The sequence below is a fragment of the Sphaeramia orbicularis genome, chromosome 1 (assembly GCF_902148855.1).
Source record: "Sphaeramia orbicularis chromosome 1, fSphaOr1.1, whole genome shotgun sequence".
NCBI lineage: Eukaryota > Metazoa > Chordata > Actinopteri > Kurtiformes > Apogonidae > Sphaeramia > Sphaeramia orbicularis.
The window spans coordinates 13878141-13904670 of NC_043957.1; the positions used below are offsets into that span (position 1 = coordinate 13878141).

At 39.6% G+C, this 26530-nt stretch overlaps 1 protein-coding gene across 2 annotated transcripts in view; it reads left to right on the forward strand.

Moving 5' to 3' along the window:
• The first annotated feature begins 3315 nt into the window (after positions 1-3315).
• LOC115430552 (acylphosphatase-2-like) overlaps positions 3316-26530 on the forward strand; it is a 30606-nt gene continuing 7391 nt past the window's right edge. Inside the window, exons 1-4 of one of the 2 annotated variants that reach the window (XM_030150746.1) lie at positions 3316-3499; positions 3578-3594; positions 5035-5144; positions 5230-5361. In XM_030150746.1, coding sequence (XP_030006606.1) covers positions 3400-3499; positions 3578-3594; positions 5035-5144; positions 5230-5344 — 342 coding nt within the window. In that variant the 5' untranslated portion in view covers positions 3316-3399 and the 3' untranslated portion in view covers positions 5345-5361. Of the gene's footprint in view, positions 3500-3577; positions 3595-5034; positions 5145-5229; positions 5420-26530 lie in introns of those variants that run through there. The other variant, XM_030150666.1, reaches the window with a different exon arrangement.

Here is a 26530-nt window from a genome sequence, read left to right on the forward strand (position 1 = left end):
GTCCAGTACTACTAATTATGATGCTTTTGGGTCCAGAGGTCACATGACCTGAAAAATTTTGAGCAAAAACCTTTAAATGTGAATAAAATAATTCATATAAAATAGATGAAAATATATATTACACTCTACTCTCGTTATACCGCCAACTTCTGTTCACGGCCAAATTGGCAGTATAGCGAAAATGGCGTTACAACGGGTTGCGTCCATAATGTGCATGTCTTTACTATATGATGTCTATGCTGCCTCCGTTAACCCGTTCTAATTGCGTTTCTAAATAAATCTTGATTCTGTTATGTTGTAAGGGATCATTTAAAGTGGGGAAACATTTTAAGCATTATTATACCGTGTCGGGAAATGACACCCCATCATCTTGAGGCTTTGGCTTAATCCCACGTCCTCTTCCCGACATCCTGACCTACTGAGTGTTCTGCGATAAATTAACGGTGGCCGTTCCGTAGACCTACTCGTAGCTTGTCGCGATCAGCGTCTGGCGCGTTTGTTTCAGTGCATTGTTAAAATTTATGTGTACTCGATTGCAATCACGCTGGTGGTATAACGGTTGGGAAATCAATGGTATAAGTGTTGTTAGTGCAGATTCAGGTAAGATTCTAAGATCAACTCGTGTAACCTCATTTTCCACAGCAACCAAATATTCTATTACAATGATGTTGTCAGTTGAATAAATGTACCAGTTTATATCTCTTATTAGATTATTAGACACATTGTTTGGTTATTTGCCTTTTGGTTAAAGCACAAAGAGAGAGAGGGGAGCAGAGAGACACTTAACATATACACTGGTCTACAAATTTTTTTTTTTTTTTTAGAAATTGTCTTCCTCAGAGATTAAATGTGCTAAATGTTACGCATTTTAATCAGATTTATTGGAAGACAAATGATCAAAACTGGTTTGCTGATGTTTTGATGGTATATGATGGTGTGTTCTTCCAAATACATGTTGGTTTCTGTCCATTTATAAACAGATTTATAAATGTTCCACTGATAGAACCTGTAAAGTGAATGTATTGTCATGTGCAGACTGTATTTTGAAGTAGATCTGGTGGCTCTGACACTAAAATTCCTCTGGAGTTAAACTAGGGTGACCAGGTGCTTATGAGCCACATGTGGGACAAGGAGTGTGTTTGTGTGGGACAATTTGGGACATGTAACTGTAATGCTGGAACAAATTCTATATTTTTAAACAATGTGCATCTTATTGTCGAGCTTATAAATATGAATAACAACAATTTGATTTGGCTGCACACGGTATGCATATTTTTGCACTGGGCATTTATGTTTCGCTCTTTTTCCACAGATTTCAACAATTTTTTTGCTTGTAAAAACAAAACAAAAAATCTACTTGTAAAAACTCAAAAAAGAAACCTCAAGTTTCAAATATTGCAATTAAATACTTTTAGAAAATCAGCTAATCTATGTGCAATAAACCAAAAAGGCATAACCGACATTTTAACAGCTGCATCCACTTTCAGACAATCGGAAATTACTTGGACCAAAAACCTTTGTGCATCCAAACACAGAACAGTCAAACATTTAGCATTCTAACACAGTCATAAAAACAGAATAAAATAAAGTAAATATCCTGTGAAATTAAAAAAATATATATATTCACATACTTAACAAAAGCAAGTCTCAACCTCAAGTCTCTCAGTTCAAACTCCAAAACTTAAAAATAGGCAAATGGGAATATGGATCAAATCTGACCAAACATCACATACATACAGTGTGTCGCTTCAAGTCATACTCGCCTCCATGGAGAAATAAGTTTGACATAGTTCGCAGAATACCCTCTGTGAATCACCCCCCACCGCTTTCACCCATGTATAAACATTTTCCCATTCTTTTCTGTAGTTGTATCTTCTTTTTTTGGACGGAGTTTCCATGATTTCCTCTAATATTTACCTGTCATTTTCTGAGTCTTTTCCCTTTGTTTTCTGTGTGTCAGTGGGCAGAGCTCAGGAGGGCACCAATGACAGGTTGATGGACTCCTGACCCCACATGTATGTTGGTTGATTGACAGCGGATACAGCCAATGGTGATAGAGCTGTTACCGCTATAAAATGAAAGTCATGTTTGGAGGAAGGCGACTGTCTTGCACTTTGGACAGACACAGCCAATCAAATGTCTCAATTTGTGGGATGTGGAAAAAATGGTCATAATGCTGTGCAGTCCCACACAAAGTGGGACACCTGGTCACCCTAAGTTAAACCCATTCTCTTGTATATATATATATACATATATAAGTTGAGGAGCTCCTGTATCAGAATGGAGGATTGTCTTCCACCAGCAATTAGAGTTAGGGTTTATTTCTTCTATGATTCCAATCCATTCCTCTTGTACTGTGGCTCAGAATTTAAAACACTTTTATGAGATTTGATGGTTTAGTCACAGAGTTTCTCATACCCAAAAAATCTATGCTTTTCTTTCACAAATGTAGGTACAATGGTCCGAAATTGCGTTAAAATGTACAAAACAGTGAAATTTCTCTTGCCTGGCCAGCCAGCACTCTGGGTGCTCAGCACCCCTAAACCTCTGATCCTAGAATCGCCCTGGTGTAGAAATAAAAACTACCACTTATCTGGTCCTTCCACAGGCTCTGTGAACGTACTCCACTTTGAGGCTAAAGACGTTCATTTTGTCTTCTGTTTATGTAAATATACTATTTTCTTTTGTTCAGACAAGGTATAGTTTTTAGATGTTACCTGCTTGACAATTTCGACTGTGACTCCAGTCTTCCTCAGAAGCGTCCAGAAGCACTTCTGAGGAAGACTGGAGTCACAGTAGAAACTGTCAAGCAGGTAACATCTAATAACTATACCTTGTCTGAACAAAAGAAAATAGTATATTTATTTGTACTCCACTTTGTTTCCTTGTAAATATCCATAAAGTTCTGAAAACTTCACTGCATGAACCTGACAGGACGTTATTAATCATGTCAAGAACATGCAGCCACTGACTAAAACCCATGGTGTTTGGTTCATTTCCATGACTCATGTTCATGTGCAATCAATGTGAAATAATGTGTTGTAGCAGATGACGGTGTTTCCACCTTCACTATGGAGCCTCTAACGTCCAAATGGGTCATATCTGATGAACATGAAAAGATGAATAATTGTATTTTACACCAATTATTTGCATGCATTGATAGGATTTTGGATCAACTGGTATTAAACATTTTATATCAGTAGATGCTTTTGGTCACCAGTGGATGATTGGGTCTTCATAGGTTAATATTTGCCTTCAGAATTCAAGCGCTGCTGTTGGTCTGTTCAGGATAAGAATAAATGTTTTATTCTGAAAATCCTGTCAGGAAGCTCCTACTGTTTAAAATAGCTCAGATAAAAATAACTGAGTGGCTGCAGGGTGAAATTTAAGTGGACAGACATGTTTCCTTCTGCTCGGCTGCTTTTATTTTGTCTGCTTAATGTCGTCATGTCTGAAAAGCTGGCTTCAGTCGACTTTGAGATTTTTGGGAACGTTCAGGGTAGGTCAGAGGTCAAAGGTCGGCATGCTGTCACGTGTACTTTGTCTTTATTGACTGGTTTTATTGTTTCTGTTGCAGGTGTTTGTTTCAGGATGGTGAGTTTGACACAGATGGACATAAATGACCTGGGTACACATACTTTCTATGGGTTTTCCAAAAGACACTAATTAACAGATGATAGTGTGTGATGGTGATTGGTGTGATCTTACCTTGTCTTTTACGTCGTTGTTGGGAAAACACTTTATTCAGCATTAATAAAGTTCATTAATAAAGATCCTGTAAAATCCAGGACTTGACAGAACTAATCTTTATTCACTGTATAAAACGTCACTCTCCCTCCTTTAAATACAAAATAAGCAACTATGAAAACAGCCCTGGTTACAACAATGAATTAATCAAATCTGTTCTCAATATACCTCCATGAATTAACTATAGACGTAGTATGTGACACAAACACAACACAAACCTGGGATTTTACTCTTCAGAGTTGTTTTCTTTTAACCTCAGTGTGTTTTTTTTAGAAGTGCACTTATGTAATTTTTGATTTTAAGGAGTGAAACATCATGAAGTACTACTCGCCCACTACTAGTGGTAGCCTACTAGTACTTCTAGTACTACTGTGGACTTCAGAGTGTTTAATTGTACATTGTCCAGTGTTCTGAAAATAACGTGACCATCTCTGAGTTGCAAACATTACCATTTTAACCCTTTCATGCACAAATTATGAGAACCTTAATCAAAATTTTTTTCTGAGTGTTTTTATTCCTCTTTAGGCATGAAAAAAAACAATGTGACTGAAAATTTTCTTCTGAAAAATAAATAAATATTTAAAAAAAAGAAATAATTTTAAAAATTAAAAAAAAAAAATAATGAAAAAAAAAATTCTTATTAACCAATTTTTCATGAAGTTGCAAAAAATGTCCACTCAGCTGGACACCACATGTTTAATTTTTGACGCACAGAAACATGTATTTACTGATAAATTGTGTGAAAACTATGGGGAGGGCTTGTGATTCTGGGGGGTTATGCTCAGGAGAGATCTACATAATGTTACCAATTCATGTCAGAAAAAATATGTAGTGTCTTATAACTTTAATAAAGATATGTGTAAAACAAAAAAACAAAAAAAAAAAAAAAAAAAGAACAACAAAATCTATTAATATACAGAAGACCAGCTGTAGAATAGCTGTCCACTGTAGTGACCACTATGCATGAAAGGGTTAAAGATCAACAGATATGGGATATAAATTTGTTTTATGTGATTTTCTTTAATGTTCCTTTACTTTGTACTTTCTTATGTTTTTTATTTTTTAGCCTTTTTTAATTTGATTTACAATTAAGTTTTGAATTGAAATGCACCTTAAAGGAAACATAATTTTGCCATCAAACATTTGTACAATGACAATAAAAATTTTACTCTATTAATTAAAAGTTGTTTTTGTTTTGTCTAGTGGTGTTTATATTATGACATTTTTTATGGTATTGTGGTTTGTTGGATAAGTTTATAATCTTTTTTTGACCTCATGACTTGTCAGTACACAGAAGATCATGGGCAGAGTCTAGGACTCAGTGGCTGGGTGAAGAACACCAGGACGGGCACTGTGATTGGTCAGGTTCAGGGACCGGTGGACAAAGTTGACAAAATGTGAGTTTTCGCTGTCCAGTCACTTTCAGGTTAGTTTATCTCAGCCGATCATCTGATGTCTGTATTTCTTGTTCTGTGGTTTCAGGAAATACTGGCTGCAGAATGTCGGTAGTCCGAGCAGTCGCATTGACCGCGCAGTCTTCTCCAACCAGAGACACATCAGCAAATTGGAGATCCATGGTTTCAACACCCGCTACTGAACCCGCTCAGCTGGCACGTGCAAAGCAGGGGGCCGCGGGGGCTTGAGCCCCTGCCGCTTTGATCCTCTGCCAACAAGTGCCCTTTTTACTTGTTTTTTTTTTTTTTTTTTTTTTTTTTTTTGCACAAAAAACTACATGATTAAAATTTTCGTGACTAAAATTTGGATCAATGATAATAAATGTTACAAGTGGTTTAATTTGGCTGTCACTGGACCTGGTCATGGTGCCCTTTCATCTCTGTCACGCCCCGCCCCTTCCTGCTGTGCAACCTTGCTTGCAACACACACACGCACGCACGCGCACATGTCCTGGTCTGGACAATGAACGAGGAGGAGGGAAGCTCCGCGATTCCAGGTACGTGAGAGTCCACCCCGCTATTGGACCAAAACATTCACTTGTCGCCCTGGTCCTATTCTTCAACAATTATAGTTTTGGGGCCAAAAACCAATCGTGAGTAAATAATTCAGTATCATGTCACGTCATGGCATTAGCTCACAGACTAGCACACTCTAACAGCTGGGCGCCCACCTGAGTCTGAGTCCTGCTGAAGCGCTCACACAGATTTGCTTATGTTTTATTTCCATAAACTGTTGAGTTTTAGCTGCAAAATTGTAACACATGGTAATAGTCCTCACTTTTGAGACTGAGAGATATATATTTTACATTGTAGAAAATGCACATCTTTTGCAGTAGCCTAATGCAGCCTACTATACACAGAATAGGTGCAGTCTGAGTCTAGTCTAATTAGTCATATAAATTTATTGAATGAAAATAAGCAACAGCCAGCCCACAGTTTTCAAATAATTTTTACAAGGTATTTCCAAGGACTTGCTTGGAATGTGGAGTCTGGGAAATAATGATAATACTGAATGATAATAATACTGATAATGATACTAATTAAAGCCGCAAGCGGCATCTAAAGGCCCTCGCCACGAGCACGTCCAGTAAAAGTATGTCCATCATTCAGAAAGTGGCGTTCTTGCACCAAATTTCAGTGTCTTCTGATGAATGGGTGTAGCCTGGGAGATTGACAACTGATTCAAATTTGAGGCAAATCTTTGTTTGTATGTTCAAACTAAAGAAATTTGTGTATAAGTAAATCTGTAGGGGGCGCTATGCAGCTAAAATTAAATTTCTTCCATTGAATGGGTGTAGGCCTGTGAGATTTACCACTGGGTCAAATTTGAGCCAAATCGGTGTTCCTATGTCCAAATTGATGCAATTTTCGTGAAGATAAATTTGTAGGGGGCGCTACAGAGCGAAGTGGAAATTTCTTTTGATAAATGGGTGTAGGCCTGGGAGATTGACAACTGATTCAAATTTGAGCCAAATTGGTGTTCGTATGTCTAACGTGAAGTAATTTTCGTAAAGGCAAAATTGTAGGGGGCGCTATGGCACAAAATTTAAAATTTTTCTGATAAATGGGTGTAGGCCTGGGAGATACAAGTCTGAGTCAAATTTGAGCCAAATCGGTGTTCATATGTCCATACTGAAGCAATTTTAATAAAAAAATTAAAGCCGCAAGCAGCATCTAAAGGCCCTCGCCAAGGCCACATCCAGTGGAAGTATGCTCATCGTTCAGCAGGTGGCGCTCTAGCACCAAATTTTGTGTCTTCTGATGAATGGGTGTAGGCCTGGGAAATTGACAATTGACTCAAATTTGAGACAAATCAGTGTTCGTATGTCCGACCTGAAAAAAAATTTGGATAAATAAATCTGTAGGGGGCGCTATGAGCCAAAATTCAATTTGTTCCATTGAATGGGTGTAGGCCTGCGAGATGTACCACTGAGTAAATATTTGAGCCAAATTGGTGTTCGTATGTCTGAACTGATGCAATTTTCGTGAGGGTAAATTTGTTGGGGGCGCTATTGTGTGAAATGGCATTTTCTTTTTTTATAAATGGGTGTAGGCCTGGGAGATTGACAACTGATTCAAATTTGAGCCAAATCGGAGTTCTTATGTCCAAATTGATGCAATTTTCGTGAAGGTAAATTTGTAGGGGGCGCTATTGAGTGAAATGGCAATTTCTTTTGATAAATGGGTGTAGGCCTGGGAGATTGAAAACTGATTCAAATTTGAGCCAAATTGGTGTTCATATGTCTGAAATGAGGTAATTTTTGTAAAAGAAAAATTGTAGGGGGCGCTATAGTTCCAAATTTCAAATTTTTCTGACAAATGGGTGAAGGCCTGAGAGATAGACGTCTGAGTCAAATTTGAGCCAAATTGGTGTTTGTATGTCCGAACTGAAGAAATTTGAATAAAATTTAAAAAAAACAAACTTGTAGGGGGCGCTGTAGTGCGAAATTTCAGTTTCTTTTGACAAGTAGGTGTAGGCATGGGAGACAGATGTCTGAGTCAAACTTGAGCCACATAAGTGTTCGTATGTCCAAACTGATGTCATTTTTGTAAATGTACATTTGTAGGGGGCGCTATAGTGTGAAATTTCAATTTCTTTTAATAAATGGGTGTAGGCCTGGGAAATGGATGTCTCAGTGAAATTTGAGCAAAATTGGTGTTCGTATGTCTGAGCTGAAGCAATTTTTGTAATGGTAAATTCGCGAAGAAACTTTGCAAAGTTTGCGATGTCATCACAAAAAAAACGGTGACACCGATCCTAAGAATTTGGCTAACTTTGGATACCCCACTTCTCTAGATAATGTACACCGATTTTGAGCTCATTCGGCCAAACGGCCAAGGAGGAGATAGTTGAAATACGACGTCAGCGAAAACGCTGACTCAGCATTTTGGAAATTTCAATTCGATATGGCCGACTCAGGGTTGGTTTAGGGGCGTGGCCAAAATAATATTTTTTGTTTGTCTCCTCATGATGAATCTGTGTACCGATTTTTGTGGCTATACGACAAACTTTATGTTGGACGTGCTCCCATTGGCGTAATGCATTTCCACGTTTCAAGAGGGCGCTGCCGCAACATTTCTTTACTGACATCTACGAAACGTATATGTAAATTAAATTTTGCACATTTCTGAATTTTGGGCAAACTTTGGTGAGTTTTCATAAATGTTTAGGGAGTCAAAATTGAGCTCAAAGCGCAGGAGAAAGAAAAAAAAAAAAAAAAAAAAAAAAAAAAATCTGAGCAAGAATATAGCCATTTCCGTGGCAACCACGTATTTGGCTTTATTTGACAGCTCTCGAGCTCCCCCCCATGTCTGTGGAGTCAGATGTCACGTGTCGTGCACTTACACCCATGTGACTGTCCCCAAGTGGGCGTGGCCCATTGACTCCCATTCATTCTGAGCAGGTGTAAATATGCGATTTGTGCACATGTCATATACATCTTCGGAAAGGTCTCAGTGCCGTGAATGTGAATGTGTGTGAGAGTGGCGACAGTGGCGAAAGGCGACCGCGTCACTGGCGATTTCGTCCCCATGCACCCACTGCAGACTCAATAGGCCCTGCGCCTGCTTTATTCGGCTCAGGCCTACAAATATTAAACATTTTGCAGGGAGTGCTGTAGTACAAAATTTCAGTTTCTTTTGATAAATAGGTGTAGGCCTAGGAGACAGATGTCTGAGCCAAATTTCAGCCAAATCGGTGTTCGTATGTCCGAACTGATGTCATTTTTGTAAATGTACATTTGTAGGGGGCGCTATAGTGCGAAATTTAAATTTCTTTCAATAAATGGGTGTAGGCCTTGGAGATGGACGTCTGAGTCAAATTTCAGCCAAATCGGTGTTTGTATGTCTAAGCTATAGCAATTTTTGTGATGGTAAATTTTAGAAAAAACTTTGCAATGTTTGCAGCCTCGTTGCAAAAAAATGGTGACACCGATTCAAAAAATTCGGCTAACTTTTGATGCCCCACTTCTCTAGATACTGTACACCGATTTTGAGCTCATTTGGCCAAACGGCTTAGTAGGAGATAGTTAAAATACGACGTCAGTGAAAACGCTGACTCTGCATTTTGGAAGTTTCAATCCAATATGGCCGACTTCGAGTTAGTTTAGTGGCATGGCCACAATAATATTTTTTGTTTGTCTCCTCATGATAAATCTGTGTACCGATTTTCGTGGCTCTACGAAAAAACTTTATTTTGGACGTGCTCCCTTTGACGCAATGCCATTCCACTTTTCACGGGGGTGCTGCAGCAACATTTCTTTACCAACATCTATGAAACCTATATGTAAATTAAATTTTGCACATTTCTGAATTTTGGGCAAAATTTGGTGAGTTTTCGTAAATGTTAAGGGGGTCAAAATTGAGCTCAAATCACAGGAGAAAGACAAATTGAAGCCGCAAGCGGCATCTAAAGGCCCTCGCCACGGGCACGTTCAGGAGAAGTATGTCCATCATTCAGCAGGTGGCGCTCTTGCACCAAATTTCAATGTCTTCTGATGAATGGGTGTGGCCTGGGAGATTGACAACTGATTCAAATTTGAGGCAGATCTTTGTTCGTATGTTCGAACTAAAGAAAGTTTTATATAAGTAAATCTGTAGGGGGTGCTATGCAGCTAAAATTAAATTTCTTCAATTGAATGGGTGTAGGCCTCAAAGATGTACCACTGAGTCAAATTTGAGCCAAATCGGTGTTCATATGTCTGAGGTGATGCAATTTTCGTGAAGGTGAATTTGTAGGGGGCGCTAATGAGCGAAATGGCAATTTCTTTTGATAAATGGGTGCAGGCCTGGGAGATTGACAACTGATTCAAATTTGAGCCAAATTGATGTTTGTATGTCTAACGTGAAGTAATTTTCGTAAAGGTAAAATTGTAGGGGGCGCTATGGCACCAAATTTAAATTTTTTCTGATAAATGGGCGTAGGCCTGGAAAATACACGTCTGAGTCAAATATGAGCCAAATCCATGTTCGTATGTCTGAACTGAAGCCATTTTAATAAAAAAAAATATAAAAAATTTTTGCAGGGAGTGCTGTAGTACAAAATTTCAGATTCTTTTGATAAATAGGTGTAGGCCTGGGAGACAGATGTCTGAGTCAAATTAGAGCCAAATCGGTGTTCGTATGTCTGACCTGATGTCATTTTTGTAAATGTACATTTGAAGGGGGCGCTATAGTGCGAAATTTCAATTTCTTTCAATAAATTGGTGTAGGCCTGGGAGATGTACGACTGAGTCAAATTTCAGGCAAATCGGTGTTTGTATGTCTAAGCTATAGCAATTTTTGTGATGGTAAATTTTCAAAAAAACTTTGCAAAGTTTGCAGCCTCGTCGCAAAAAAATGGTGACACTGATTACAAAACTTCGGCTATCTTTTGATGCCCCACTTCTCTAGATACTGTACACCGATTTTGAGCTCATTTGGCCAAACGGCTTAGTAGGAGATAGTTAAAATACGACGTCAATGAAAACGCTGACTCTGCATTTTGGAAATTTCAATCCAATATGGCCGACTTCGAGTTAGTTTAGTGGCATGGCCACAATGATATTTTTTGTTTGTCTCCTCATGATAAATCTGTGTACCGATTTTCGTGGCTCTACGAAAAAACTTTATTTTGGACGTGCTCCCTTTGACGCAATGCCATTCCACTTTTCACGGGGGTGCTGCAGCAACATTTCTTTACCAACATCTATGAAACCTATATGTAAATTAAATTTTGCACATTTCTGAATTTTGGGCAAAATTTGGTGAGTTTTCGTAAATGTTAAGGGGGTCAAAATTGAGCTCAAATCACAGGAGAAAGACAAATTGAAGCCGCAAGCGGCATCTAAAGGCCCTCGCCACGGCCACGTTCAGGAGAAGTATGTCCATCATTCAGCAGGTGGCGCTCTTGCACCAAATTTCAATGTCTTCTGATGAATGGGTGTGGCCTGGGAGATTGACAACTGATTCAAATTTGAGGCAGATCTTTGTTCGTATGTTCGAACTAAAGAAAGTTTTATATAAGTAAATCTGTAGGGGGTGCTATGCAGCTAAAATTAAATTTCTTCCGTTGAATGGGTGTAGGCCTGCGAGATGTACCACTGAGTCCAATTTGAGCCAAATCGGTGTTCGTATGTCCGAATTGATGCAATTTTCGTGAAGGTAAATTTGTAGAGGGAGCTTCTGAGCGAAGTGGCAATTTCTTTTGATAAATGGGTGCAGGCCTGGGAGATTGACAACTGATTCAAATTTGAGCCAAATTGGTGTTTGTATGTCTAACGTGAAGTAATTTTCGTAAAGGTAAAATTGTAGGGGGCGCTATGGCACCAAATTTAATTTTTTTCTGATAAATGGACGTAGGCCTGGAAAATACACGTCTGAGTCAAATTTGAGCCAAATCCATGTTCGTATGTCTGAACTGAAGCCATTTTAATAAAAAAAAAATATAAAAAATTTTTGCAGGGAGTGCTGTAGTACAAAATTTCAGATTCTTTTGATAAATAGGTGTAGGCCTGGGAGACAGATGTCTGAGTCAAATTAGAGCCAAATCGGTGTTCGTATGTCTGACCTGATGTCATTTTTGTAAATGTACATTTGAAGGGGGCGCTATAATGCGAAATTTCAATTTCTTTCAATAAATTGGTGTAGGCCTGGGAGATGTACATCTGAGTCAAATTTCAGGCAAATCGGTGTTTGTATGTCTAAGCTATAGCAATTTTTGTGATGGTAAATTTTCAAAAAAACTTTGCAAAGTTTGCAGCCTCGTCGCAAAAAAATGGTGACACTGATTACAAAACTTCGGCTATCTTTTGATGTCCCACTTCTCTAGATACTGTACACCGATTTTGAGCTCATTTGGCCAAACGGCTTAGTAGGAGATAGTAAAAATACGACATCAGTGAAAACGCTGACTCAGCATTTTGGAAATTTCAATCCAATATGGCCGACTTCGGGTTAGTTTAGTGGCTTGGCCACAATAATATTTTTTGTTTGTCTCCTCATGATGAATCTGTGTACCGATTTTAATGGCTATACGACAAACTTTATGTTGGACGTGCTCCCATTGGCGTAATGCATTTCCACTTTTCAAGGGGGCGCTGCCGCAACATTTCTTTACCGACATCTACAACACGTATAAGTAAATTCAGTTTTGCAGATTTCTAAATTTTGGGAAAACTTTGGTGAGTTTTCATAAATGTTTAGGGGGTAAAAATTGAGCTAAAAGCGCAGGAGAAAGAAAAAAAATAAATAAATAATGAATAAATATTAAAGCCGCAAGCGGCATCTAAAGGCCCTTGCCATGGGCACGTCCAGTAGAAGTATGGCCATCGTTCAGCAGGTGGCGCTCTAGCACCAAATTTCAACGTCTTCTGATGAATGGCTTTAGGCCTGGGAGATTGACAATTGACTAAAAATTTGAGACAAATCTCTGTTCGTATGTCCGAACTGAACAAATTTTTGTATAAATAAATCTGTAGGGGGCGTTATGGAGCCAAAATTCAATTTGTTCCATTGAATGGGTGTAGGCCTGCGAGATGTACCACTGAGTCAAATTTGAGCCAAATTGGTAATTGTATGTCTGAAGTAAAGTAATTTTCGTAAAGGTAAAATTGTAGGGGGCGCTATAGCGCCAAATTACAATTTTTTCTGATATATAGGTGTAGGCCTGAGAGATCGACATCTGAGTCAAATTTGAGCCAAATTGGTGTTCGTATGTCCAAACTGAAGCAATGTTACTAAAAAAAAAAATAAAAAAAACTTGTAGGGGGCGCTGTATTGCGAAATTTCAGTTTCTTTTGACAAATAGGTGTAGGCCTGGGAGACAGATGTCTGAGTCAAATGTGAGCCAAATTGGTGTTCGTATCTCCGAGCTGATGTCATTTTTTTAAATGTACACTTGTAGGAGGCGCTATAGTGCGAAATTTCAATTTTTTTTATAAAATGGGTGTAGGCCTTGGAGATGGACGTCTCAGTCAAATTTGAGCCAAATCGGTGTTTGTATGTCTGAGCTGAAGCAATTTTTGTAATGGTATATTCGCGAAGAAACTTTGCAGTTTGCGACGTCGTCACACAAAAACGGTGACACCAATCCAAAAAATAACTTTTGATGCCCCACTTCTCTAGATAATGATTCTGATGAATGGGTGTAGGCCTGGGAGATTGACAATTGATTCAAATTTGAGACAAATCAGTGTTCGTATGTCCAAACTAGAGAAATTGTTGTATAAGTAAATCTGTAGGGGGCGCTATGCAGCTAAAATTAAATTTCTTCCGTTGAATGGTTGTAGGCCTGCGAGATGTACCACTGAGTCAAATTTGAGCCAAATCGGTGTTCATATGTCTGAATTAATGAAATTTGCGTGAAGGTAAATTTGTAGGGGGCGTTACTGAGCGACATGGCAATTTCTTCTGATAAATGGGTTTAGGCCTGGGAGATTGACAACTGATTCAAATTTGAGCCAAATTGGTCTTCGTATATCTGAAGTGAAGTAATTTTCGTAAAGGTAAATTTGTAGGGGGCGCTATGGCACCAAATTTAAATTTTTTCTGATAAATGGGTGTAGGCCTGGGAGATAGACATCTGAGTCAAATCTGAGCCAAATCGGTGTTTGTATGTCCGAACTGAAGCAATTTTAATAAAAAAATATAAAAAAGTTTGTAGGGGGCGCTGTAGTGCAAAATTTCAGTTTCTTTTGACAAGTAGGTGTAGGCCTGGGAGACAGATGTCTGAGTCAAATTTCAGCCAAATCAGTGTTCGTATGTCCGAACTGATGACATTTTTGTAAATGTACATTTGTAGGGGGCGCTATAGTACGAAATTTCAATTTCTTTTAATAAATGGGTGTAGGCCTGGGAGATGGACGTCTGAGTCAAATTTCAGCCAAATCGGTGTTTGTATGTCTGAGCTGAAGCAATTTTTGTGATGGTAAATTTTCGAAAAAACTTCGCAAAGTTTGCAACCTTGCTGCACAAAAACGGTGACACCGATTCAAAAAATTCAGCTAACTTTTGATGCCCCACTTGTCTAGATACTGCACACCAATTTTGAGCTCATTTGGCCAAACGGCTTAGTAGGAGATAGTTAAAATATAACATCAGCGAAAACGCTGACTCAGCATTTTGGAAATTTCAATCCAATATGGCCGACTAAGGGTAGGTTTAGGGGCGTGGCTATGATAATATTTTTTGTTTGTCTCCTCATGATGAATCTGTGTACCGATTTTCATGGCTCTATGACAAACTTTATGTTGGACGTGCTTCCATTGGCGCAATGCATTTTCACTTTTCAAGGCGGCGCTGCAGCAACATTTCTTTACCGACATCTACGAAACCTATATGTAAATTCAATTTCTTGCACTCCTGAATTTTCGGCAAAATTTGGTGAGTTTTCATATATGTTCAGGGGGTCAAAATTGAGCTCAAAGAGCAGGAGAAGAAAAAAAAAAAAAAAAAAAAAAATTGAAGCCGCAAGTGGCATCTAAAGGCCCTCACCAAGGGCACGTCCAGTAGAAGTATGGCCATCGTTCAGCAGGTGGCGCTCTAGCACCAAATTTCAATGTCTTCTGATGAATGTGTGTAGGCCTGGGAGATTTACAATTGACTCAAATTTGAGACAAATCAGTGTTAGTATGTCCGAACTGAACACATTTTTGTATAAATACATCTGTAGGAGGCGTTATAGAGCCAAAATTCAATTTGTTCCATTAAATGGGTGTAGGCCTGTAAGATGTACCACTGAGTCAAATTTGAGCCAAATATGTGTTTGTATGTTTGAAGTAAAGTAATTTTCGTAAAGGTAAAATTGTAGGGGGCGCTATAGCGCTAAATGGCAATTTTTTTCTGATATATGGATGTAGGCCTGAGAGATCGACATCTGAGTCAAATTTGAGCCAAATTGGTGTTCGTATGTCCAAACTGAAGCAATGTTACTAAAAAAAAAATTAAAAAAACTTGTAGGGGGCACTGTATTGCTAAATTTCAGTTTCTTTTGACAAATAGGTGTAGGCCTGGGAGAAAGATGTCTGAGTCAAATGTGAGCCAAATTGGTGTTCGTATCTCCGAACTGATGTCATTTATTTAAATGTACACTTGTAGGAGGCGCTATAGTGCGAAATTTCAATTTTTTTTATAAAATGGGTGTAGGCCTGGGAGATGGACGTCTGAGTCAAATTTGGGCCAAATCGGTGTTTGTATGTCTGAGCTGAAGCAATTTTTGTAATGTTAAATTCGCGAAGAAACTTTGCAAAGTTTGCGACGTCGTCACACAAAAACGGTGACACCAATCCAAAAAATAACTTTTGATGCCCCACTTCTCTAGATACTGATTCTGATGAATGGGCGTAGGCCTGGGAGATTTACAATTGATTCGAATTTGAGCCAAATCGGTGTTCATATGTCTGAATTAATGATATTTTCGTGAAGGTAAATTTGTAGGGGATGCTACTGAGCGATATGGCAATTTCTTCTGATAAATGGGTTTAGGCCTGGGAGATTGAAAACTGATTCAAATTTGAGCCAAATTGGTGTTCGTATATCTGAAGTGAATTAATTTTCGTAAAGGTAAATTTGTAGGGGGCGCTATGGCACCAAATTTCAAATTTTTCTGATAATTGGGTTTAGGCCTGGGAAATAGACATCTGAGTAAATTCTGAGCCAAATCGGTGTTCGTATGTCCGAACTGAAGCAATTTTAATAAAAAAATGTAAAAAAATTTTGTAGGGGGCGCTGTAGTGCAAAATTTCAGTTTCTTTTGACAAATAGGTGTAGGCCTCGGAGACAGATGTCTGAGTCAAATTTCAGCCAAATCAGTGTTCGTATGTCCGAACTGATGTCATTTTTGTAAATGTACATTTGTAGGGGGCACTATAGTGCGAAATTTCAATTTCTTTTAATAAATGGGTGTAGGCCTGGGAGATGGACGTCTGAGTCAAATTTCAGCCAAATCGGTGTTTGTATGTCTGAGCTGAAGCAATTTTTGTGATGGTAAATTTTCGAAAAAACTTCGCAAAGTTTGCAACCTCGTCGCACAAAAATGGTGACACTGATTCAAAAAATTTGGCTAACTTTTGATGCCCCACTTGTCTAGATACTGCACACCGATTTTGAGCTCATTTGGCCAAACGGCTTAGTAGGAGATAGTTAAAATACAACGTCAGCGAAAACGCTGACTCAGCATTTTGGAAATTTCAATCCAATATGGCCGACTAAGGGTGGGTTTAGGGGTGTGGCCATAATAATATTTTTTGTTTGTCTCCTCATGATGAATCTGTGTACCGATTTTCGTTTCTCTATGACAAACTTTATGTTGGACGTGCTCCCATTGGCGCAATGCATTTTCACTTTTCAAGGGGGCGCTGCAGCAACATTTCTTTAACGACATCTACGAAACCTATATGTACATTCAATTTCTCGCACTCCTGAATTTTCGGCAAAATTTGGTGAGTTTTCATAAATGTTCAGGGGGTCAAAATTGAGCTCAAAGAGCAGGAGAAGAAAAATAAATTTAAAAAAAATAATAATTAAATAAAGAAAGAAAAATAATAAGAATCTGAGCAAGAACAATATAGCCGTTTCTATGGCAACCACGTATTTGGCCTTATGTCAAAGCTATCGAAGTCCCCCACATGTCTGTGGGGTCAGATGTCACGTGTCGTGCACTTACACCCACATGACTGACCGCGACTGGGCGTGTCCCATTGACTCCCATTCATTCTGAGCAGGTGTAAATATGCGATGTGTGCACATGTCATGTACATCGTCGGAAAGGTCTCAGTACCGTGAATGTGAATATGTGTGAGAGTGGCGACAGTGGCAAAAGGCGACCGCGTCACTGGCGATTTCGTCCCCATGCGCCCACTGCAGACTCAATAGGCCCTGCGCCGGCTTCACTTGGCTCGGGCCTAAAAAATAAATAAATAAATAAATAAATAAAAATTAAAGCCGCAAGCGGCATCTAAAGGCCCTCGCCAAGGGCATGTCCATTGGAAGTATGCACATCATTGAGCAGGTGGCGCTCTAGCACAGAATTTCAGTGTCTTCTGATGAATGGGTGTAAGCCTGGGAGACTGAAAACTGATTCAAATTTGAGGGAAATCATTGCTTGTATGTCCGAACTAATGACATTTTTCTATAAGTAAATCTGTAGGGTGCGCTATGCAGCTAAAATTAAATTTCTTCAATTGAATGGGTGTAGGCCTCAAAGATGTACCACTGAGTCAAATTTGAGCCAAATCGGTGTTCATATGTCCGAGGTGATGCAATTTTCGTGAAGGTGAATTTGTAGGGGGCGCTAATGAGCGAAATGGCAATTTCTTTTGATAAATGGGTGTAGGCCTGGGAGATTTTACAACTGATTCAAATTTGAGCCAAACTGTTGTTCGTATGTCTGAATTGAAGTAATTTTCATAAAGGTAAAATTGAAGGGGGCGCTACAGCTCCAAATTTCAAATTTTTCTGATAAATGGGTGTAGGCCAGAGAGATAGACGTCTGAGTCGAAATTTGAGCCAAATTGGTGTTCGTATGTCCGAACTGAAGCAATTTTAATAAAAACTAGAACTGCAAGCAGTTATGAACGGGGGCCAAGCCTCCCCGCCCACTCGGACCCCAGGCCCCACAGAGCCCACGGAAGTTGTCCCCGAAGGACGTGGGTCCTGGGCTGAGCTGGTGGAGGCTGGGCCCCGTTCATAAGGGTTTACAGTTGGAGTTAGTATTCCACCGTCTGAGCCGCTGTATTCACTGGAATGGGACAAATGCACCAGTAGAGTGGAAGGAGGAATGTGTGGGACTGGGATTAGTTGGAATAGATTACAGTCACGTAGACCAATCATTACTAAACTTTACAGCGGGTCTCAGGAGTGACCCCACATCATACTCACTAAATTTCATAGAAATCTGTAAAGGCGTTTCACAGAAAAAAAAATCACATATTAGCAGCGCCCAATAGAGGCTAACATTCATCAAATTTGGCTCATACCCTCACAGTGACATGTCAACCAAGTATCTTATATATAGTTTTGAAAGCATTTAATTTGTCCGAGATATGTAATAGTTAACAATTTTTTAGCTAGCTACAGAAATTTATTCTTCAATAATTTTCAAATTTTTTGACGGACCAAAATCCTTTTGATAACTTAGTATCATGTCTATGAGAAGAGCGTACATGCCAAGATTCACACCGATCGGAAAAATCTCAAGTCGGAGTTTGAAAAAGTGGGTTTTCCAGTTTTCGCAGTTTTGCCGGAAAAAAAGTCATCCCCCAAATCTGCCTAACCATGCCTACATGATTCAACCCTATTCAGGAAATCTGAGGATATGAGGTATTTTAATGTGCGACATACGGTGTGTAAGTTATAGACCAAAATGCATATGCCTTGATTCTATGGCCCCCTGCTGGTGGACATATATAATTGTTTGCGTCTCAGTTCCGTGCAGTGGTCTGGACCAACCCTCCAAATGTCAACGCTCTACCATGTACGCTTTAGGCTGCAGGAACAGTTGGAGCCGGATTCCCTGCATTCACTGGAATGGGACCAATGCATTAGGAATGCAAAAGGAGGAATGTGTGTGACTGGGATTTGTTGTAATAAATTACACCCACATTGACCAATCATTACCAAACTTTACAGCTGGTCTCAGGAGTGACCCCACATCATGCTCACCGAATTTTGTGTGAATCGGACCAACTTTTTTGTGACTTGGTTTTTCTCTGCTTATAGCGCCACCTATAATCCGATTTGTGCCAAATTTAGCACAGAGCCTCTGGTCTACTTCTAAAACAAGAATATTAACTTTGATTTGGATAGCATTTATTTTGACAAAGATATGGATCAATATGTGTTTTTTAGCTAGCAAAAAATTTTACTCATTTATAACTAGCGCATTTTTTACAGCAGCAACCTGATTGTAATAACTTTACATAAAAAGCCTATGGAGATTGTCTGTGCAAAGTTTGAAGCCAATGGGGCTTAAACCCTAGTAGGAGTTCGAAAAAGTATGTTTTCAATATGTAGTAACTTAGAAAAAAAAATATGAAGAGGAAGTGGGCGGGGCCTATGTCAAAAGACTCATCTCTATCCAAGGAATACAAAGATATAAAGTTTATGAATGTGTCACTTAAAATTTGGAAGTTGTAGGCAAAAATGCGTATTTGTCATTTATAGCGCCACCTAGTGGAGCACATCCACAGTTTTTGATCTGGTAGATCTGTGTCTTATTCTATAGGGTCCATAGAAATTTCACAGCCCTCAGCAGAACAGTTCAGCTGTAGGAAATGTTTGTTGTTTAACTTGTAATAAGCCACGCCCACATTTTTCAGCCATGCTGACCTTCCAGATATGGCCTCAGGAGGGGCCCTTCATCATACCCACCAAATTTTATAGTAATCGGTGTTGCCGTTTAGGAGATATAAATTTTCCATATTTTCAGCGCCCCCTAGTGGCCAACATTCACCAAATTCGGCTCATACCCTCACAGTCAGATGACAACCAAGAATCTAAGATCTGGTGTTGATAGCATTTACTTTGATTGAGATATGTAAGAGTTAGCATTTTTTTAGCTAGCTAAAGAAATTTGTTCGTTAATTATTTGCGTATTTTTCAACCAAACAAAATTATTGTAATATCTTTGGATCAGGTCCATGAGAAGAGCGTATGTGCCAAAATTCACGCAGATCGGACAAAGTCCCAAGTCGGAGTTCGAAAAAGAAGGTTTTCCAGTTTTCGCGATTTTACGGGGAAAAAAGTCATGGCGGAAATGGGCGTGGCCTTGCTCACGTGATTTAGTACTATTCAGGGAATCCGGCGATATAAGGTTTTTGAATGTGCGACATACGGTGTGGGAGTTAAAGCCCAAAACGCGTTATCTTTGATTATAGCGCCCTCTACTGGTGAATATATGCGCATTTTTGCGTCTGAGGTCCCTGCAGGGGTAAGGACCAACCCTCCAAATTGCATTGCCGTACCATGTAAGGTTTAGGCTGCAGTAACAGTTTTATCGGCGGAAAAATAAAAAGAATAACTAGAACTGCGAGCAGTTATGAACGGGGGCCAAGCCTCCCCGCCCACTCGGACCCCAGGCCCCACAGAGCCCACGGAAGTCATCCCCGAAGGACGTGGGTCTGGGGCTGAGCTGGTGGAGGCTTGGCCCCGTTCATAAGGGTTTACAGTTGGAGTTAGTATTCCACCGTCTGAGCCGCTGTATTCACTGGAATGGGACAAATGCACCAGTAGAGTGGAAGGAGGAATGTGTGGGACTGGGATTAGTTGGAATAGATTACACTCACGTTGACCAATCATTACTAAACTTTACAGCTGGTCTCAGGAGTGACCCTACATCATACTCACCAAATTACATAGAAATCTGTAAAGGAGTTTCAGAGATAAAAAAAAAATCACATATTTGCAGCGCCCATTAGAGGCTAACATTCATCAAATTCAGCTCATACCCTCACAGTGACATATCAACCAAGTATCTACTGGTCTCAGGAGTCACCCACATCATACTTACATAATTCATTAGAAAACCGGTTTAGCCGTTTAAGAAATAAAAATTTCTCATGTTTGCAGCACTCACTACAGGCCAACATTCACAAAATTCGGCTCATACCCTCAAAGACAGATGAGAACCAAAGATCTAAGAACTGGTGTTGATAGCATTTATTTTGACCGAGATATGTAATAGTTAACTTTTTTTTTAGTTAGCTAAAGAAATGTATTTATTTATAATTGTCGCATCTTTTGACTGAACGAAATTCTTTTGAAAATTTCGTAACATGTCTATGAAAAAGAGCGTAAATGCCGAGATTCACACAGATTAGATAAAATCCCAAGTAGGAGTTTCAAAAATAGGTTTTCCAGTTTTTGCAGTTTTGCCGGAAAAAAAGTCATCCCACAAATCTGCCTGACCATGCCTACATGATTCAACCCTATTCAGGAAATCTGAGGATATGAGGTTTTTTCATATGTGACATACAGTGTGGGAGTTATAGACCAAAATGCATATGCCTTGGTTCTATGGCCCCCTGCTGGTGGACATATATAATTGTTTGCGTCTCAGTTCCGTGCAGGGGTCTGGACCAACCCTCCAAATGTCAGCGCTCTACCATGTACGCTTTAGGCTGCAGGAACAGTTGGAGCCGGATTCCCTGCATTCACTGGAATGGGACCAATGCATTAGGAATGCAAAAGGAGGAATGTGTGGGACTGGGATTTGTTGTAATAAATTACACCCACGTTGACCAATCATTACCAAACTTTACAGCTGGTCTCAGGAGTGACCCCCCATCATGCTCACCAAATTTTTTGTGAATCGGACCAACTTTTTTGTGACTTGGTTTTTCTCTTTTTACAGCGCCCCCTATTGTCCGATTTGCACCAAATTTTGTACATAGCATCTGGTTGACCTCTAAAATAAATATTTTAAGTTTGATGTTGATAGCCTATACTTTGACAAAGATATGCGACAATATGTTTTTTTTAGCTAGCAAAAAAATTTGTTCATTTATATTTAGCACATTTTTTTACAGCAGCAAACTGATTGTGATAACTTTAGATCAGAAGCCTCTGAAGATTGTCTGTGCAAAGTTTGAAGCCAATGGGGCTTAAACCCTAGTAGGAGTTCGAAAAAGTATGTTTTCGATATCTAGCAACTTAGAAAGAAAAATATGCAGTGGAAGTGGGCGTGGCCTATGTCAAACGACTCATCTCCATCCAAGGAATACAAAGATGTAAAGTTTATGAATGTGTCATTCAAAATGTGGAAGTTATAGGCAAAAACGCGTATTTGTCCGTTATAGTGCCACCTAGTGGAGCACATCCACAGTTTTTGCTCTGGTAGATCTGTGTCCTATTCTATAGGGTCCATAGAAATTTCACAGCCCTCAGCAGAACAGTTCAGCTGTAGGAAATGTTTGTTGTTTAACTTGAAATAAGCCACGCCCACATTGTTCAGAAACACCCACCTTCAAGATATGGCCTCAGGACGGGACCTCCATCATACCCACCAAATTTTGTAGAAATCGGTCAAGCCGTTTAGGAGATATAAATTTTTTATATTTGCAGCGCCCCCTAGTGGCCAACATTCACCAAATTCAGCTTATACCCTCAGAGTCACATGAGAACCAAGGATCTAAGATCTGGTGTTGATAGCTTTTACTTGGACCGAGATATGTAAGAGTTAGCATTTTTTTAGCTAGCTACAGAAATTTGTTCGTTAATTATTTGCGTATTTTTCAACCAAACAAAATCATTGTAATAACTTTGAATCAGGTCCATGAGAAGAGTGTATGTGCCAAAATTCACGCAGATCGGACAAAGTCCCAAGTCGGAGTTCGAAAAAGAAGGTTTTCCAGTTTTCGCGATTTTACGGGGAAAACAGTCTGGCGGAAATGGGCGTGGCCTAGCTCACGTGATTTATTACTATTCAGGGAATCCGAGGATATAAGGTTTTTGAATGTGCGACATACGGTGTGGGAGTTATAGACCAAAACGCGTTATCGTTGATTATAGCGCCCCCTACTAGTGAATATATGTGCATTTTTGCGTCTGAGGTCCCTGCAGGGGTCTGGACCAACCCTCCAAATTGCATTGCCGTACCATGTATGGTTTAGGCTGCAGTAACAGTTTTATAAACGGAAAAATAAAAAGAATAATAATATTGATGATGAAGAATAATAATAACTAGAACTGCGAGCAGTTATGAACGGGGGCCAAGCCTCCCCGCCCACTCGGACCCTAGGCCCCACAGAGCCCACGGAAGTCGTCCCCGAAGGACGCGGGTCTGGGGCCGAGCTGGTGGAGGCTGGGCCCCGTTCATAAGGGTTTACAGTTGGTGTTAGTATTCCACCGTCTGAGCCGCTGTATTCACTGGAATGGGACAAATGCACCAGTAGAGTGGAAGGAGGAATGTGTGGGACTGGGATTAGTTGGAATAGATTACACTCACGTTGACCAATCATTAAATAAACTTAACAGCTGGTCTCAGGAGTGACCCTACATCATACTCACCAAATTACATAGAAATCTGTAAAGGAGTTTCAGAGATAAAAAAAAAATCACATATTTGAAGCGTCCATTAGAGGCTAACATTCATCAAATTCAGCTCATACCCTCACAGTGACATGTCAACCAAGTATCTACTGGTCTCAGGAGTCACCCCACATCATACTTACATAATTCATTAGAAAACCGGTTTAGCCGTTTAAGAAATATAAATTTCTCATGTTTGCAGCACTCACTACAGGCCAACATTCACAAAATTCGGCTCATACCCTCAAAGACAGATGAGAACCAAAGATCTAAGATCTGGTGTTGATAGCATTTATTTTGACCGAGATATGTAATAGTAAACATTTTTTTTAGCTTAGCTAAAGAAATGTATTCATTTATAATTGTCGCATGTTTCGACTGAACGAAATTCTTTTGATAACTTCGTAACATGTCTATGACAAGAGCGTAAATGCCGAGATTCACACAGATTAGATAAAATCCCAAGTAGGAGTTTAAAAAATAGGTTTTCCAGTTTTCGCAGTTTTGCCGGAAAAAAAGTCATCCCACAAATCTGCCTAACCCACGCCTACATGATTCAACCCTATTCAGGAAATCTGAGGATATGAGGTTTTTTAATGTGCGACATACAGTGTGGGAGTTATAGACCAAAATGCATATGCCTTGGTTCTATGGCCCCCTGCTGGTGGACATATATAATTGTTTGCGTCTCAGTTCCGTGCAGGGGTCTGGACCAACCCTCCAAATGTCAGCGCTCTACCATGTACGCTTAAGGCTGCAGGAACAGTTGGAGCCGGATTCCCTGCATTCACTGGAATGGGACCAATGCATGAGGAATGCAAAAGGAGGAATGTGTGGGACTGGGATTTGTTGTAATAAATTACACCCACGTTGACCAATCATTACCAAACTTTACAGCTGGTCTCAGGATTGAACCCCCATCATGCTCACCAAATTTTTTGTGAATCGGACCAACTTTTTTTTTGACTTGGTTTTTCTCTTTTTACAGTGCCCCCTATTGTCCGATTTGCACCAAATTTTGTACAGAGCATCTGGTTGACCTCTAAAAATAATATTTTAAGTTTGATGTTGATAGCATGTACTTTGACAAAGATATGCGACAATATGTTTTTTTTAGCTAGCAAAAAAATTTGTTCGTTTATAATTAGCACATTTTTTACAGCAGCAAACTGATTGTGATAACTTTAGATCAGAAGCCTCTGAAGATTGTCTGTGCAAAGTTTGAAGCCAATGGGGCTTAAACCCTAGTAGGAGTTCGAAAAAGTATGTTTTCGATATCTAGCAACTTAGAAAGAAAAATATGCAGTGGAAGTGGGCGTGGCCTATGTCAAACGACTCATCTCTATCCAAGGAATACAAAGATGTAAAGTTTATGAATGTGTCATTCAAAATGTGGAAGTTATAGGCAAAAACGCGTATTTTTCCGTTATAGCGCCACCTAGTGGAGTACATCCACAGTTTTTGCCCTGGTAGATCTGTGTCCTATTCTATAGGGTCCATAGAAATTTCACAGCCCTCAGCAGAACAGTTCAGCTGTAGGAAATGTTTGTTGTTTAACTTGTAATAAGCCATGCCCACATTTTTCAGCCATGCTGACCTTCCAGATATGGCCTCAGGAGGGGCCCTTCATCATACCCACCAAATTTTATAGTAATCGGTGTTGCCGTTTAGGAGATATAAATTTTCCATATTTTCAGCGCCCCCTAGTGGCCAACATTCACCAAATTCGGCTCATACCCTCACAGTCAGATGACAACCAAGAATCTAAGATCTGGTGTTGATAGCATTTACTTTGATTGAGATATGTAAGAGTTAGCATTTTTTTAGCTAGCTAAAGAAATTTGTTCGTTAATTATTTGCGTATTTTTCAACCAAACAAAATTATTGTAATATCTTTGGATCAGGTCCATGAGAAGAGTGTATGTGCCAAAATTCACGCAGATCGGACAAAGTCCCAAGTCGGAGTTCGAAAAAGTAGGTTTTCCAATTTTCGAGATTTTAAGGGGAAAAAAGTCATGGCGGTAATGGGCGTGGCCTTGCTCACGTGATTCAGTACTATTCAGGGAATCCGAGGATATAAGGTTTTTGAATGTGCAACATACGGTGTGGGAGTTATAGACCAAAACGCGTTTTCTTTGATTATAGCGCCCCCTACTGGTGTATATATGTGCATTTTTGCGTCTGAGGTCCCTGCAGGGGTCTGGACCAACCCTCCAAACTGCACCGCCGTACCATGTACGGTTTTGGCTGCAGTAACAGTTTTATCGGCGGAAAAATAAAAAGAAGAATAATAATAATAATATTGAAGAAGAATAAAAATCCGTACAAAAACAATAGGGTTCCACAGCACCGCTGGAACTGTGGAACGCGTATGCTGGCATATGCGTCCCCCAGTCCCCGCGGGCTTGGCCCCCTAATAATAATAATAATAACTAGAACTGCGAGCAGTTATGAACGGGGGCCAAGCCTCCCGGCCCATTCGGACCCCAGGCCCCACAGAGCCCACGGAAGTCGTCCCCGAAGGACGTGGGTCTGGGGCTGAGCTGGTGGAGGCTGGGCCCCGTTCATAAGGGTTTACAGTTGGAGTTAGTATTCCACCGTCTGAGCCGCTGTATTCACTGGAATGGGACAAATGCACCAGTAGAGTGGAAGGAGGAATGTGTGGGACTGGGATTAGTTGGAATAGATTACACTCACGTTGACCAATCATTACTAAACTTTACAGCTAGTCTCAGGAGTGACCCCACATCATACTCACCAAATTACATAGAAATCTGTAAAGGAGTTTAAGAGAAAAAAAAAATCACATATTTGCAGCGCCCATTAGAGGCTAACATTCATCAAATTCAGCTCATACCCTCACAGTGACATGTCAACCAAGTATCTACTGGTCTCAGGAGTCACCCCACATCATACTTACATAATTCATTAGAAAACCGGTTTAGCCGTTTAAGAAATATAAATTTCTCATGTTTGCAGCACTCACTAGAGGCCAACATTCACAAAATTCTGCTCATACCCTCAAAGACAGATGAGAACCAAAGATCTAAGATCTGGTGTTGATAGCATTTATTTTGACCGAGATATATAATAGTTAACATTTTTTTAGCTACCTAAAGAAATGTATTCATTTATAATTGTGGCATGTTTCAACTGAATGAAATTCTTTTGATAACTTAGTATCATGTCTATGAGAAGAGCGTAAATGCCAAGATTCACACAGATCAGATAAAATCCCAAATAGGAGTTTAAAAAGTAGGTTTTCCAGTTTTCGCAGTTTTGCCGGACAAAAAGTCATCCCCCAAATCTGCCTAACCACACCTACA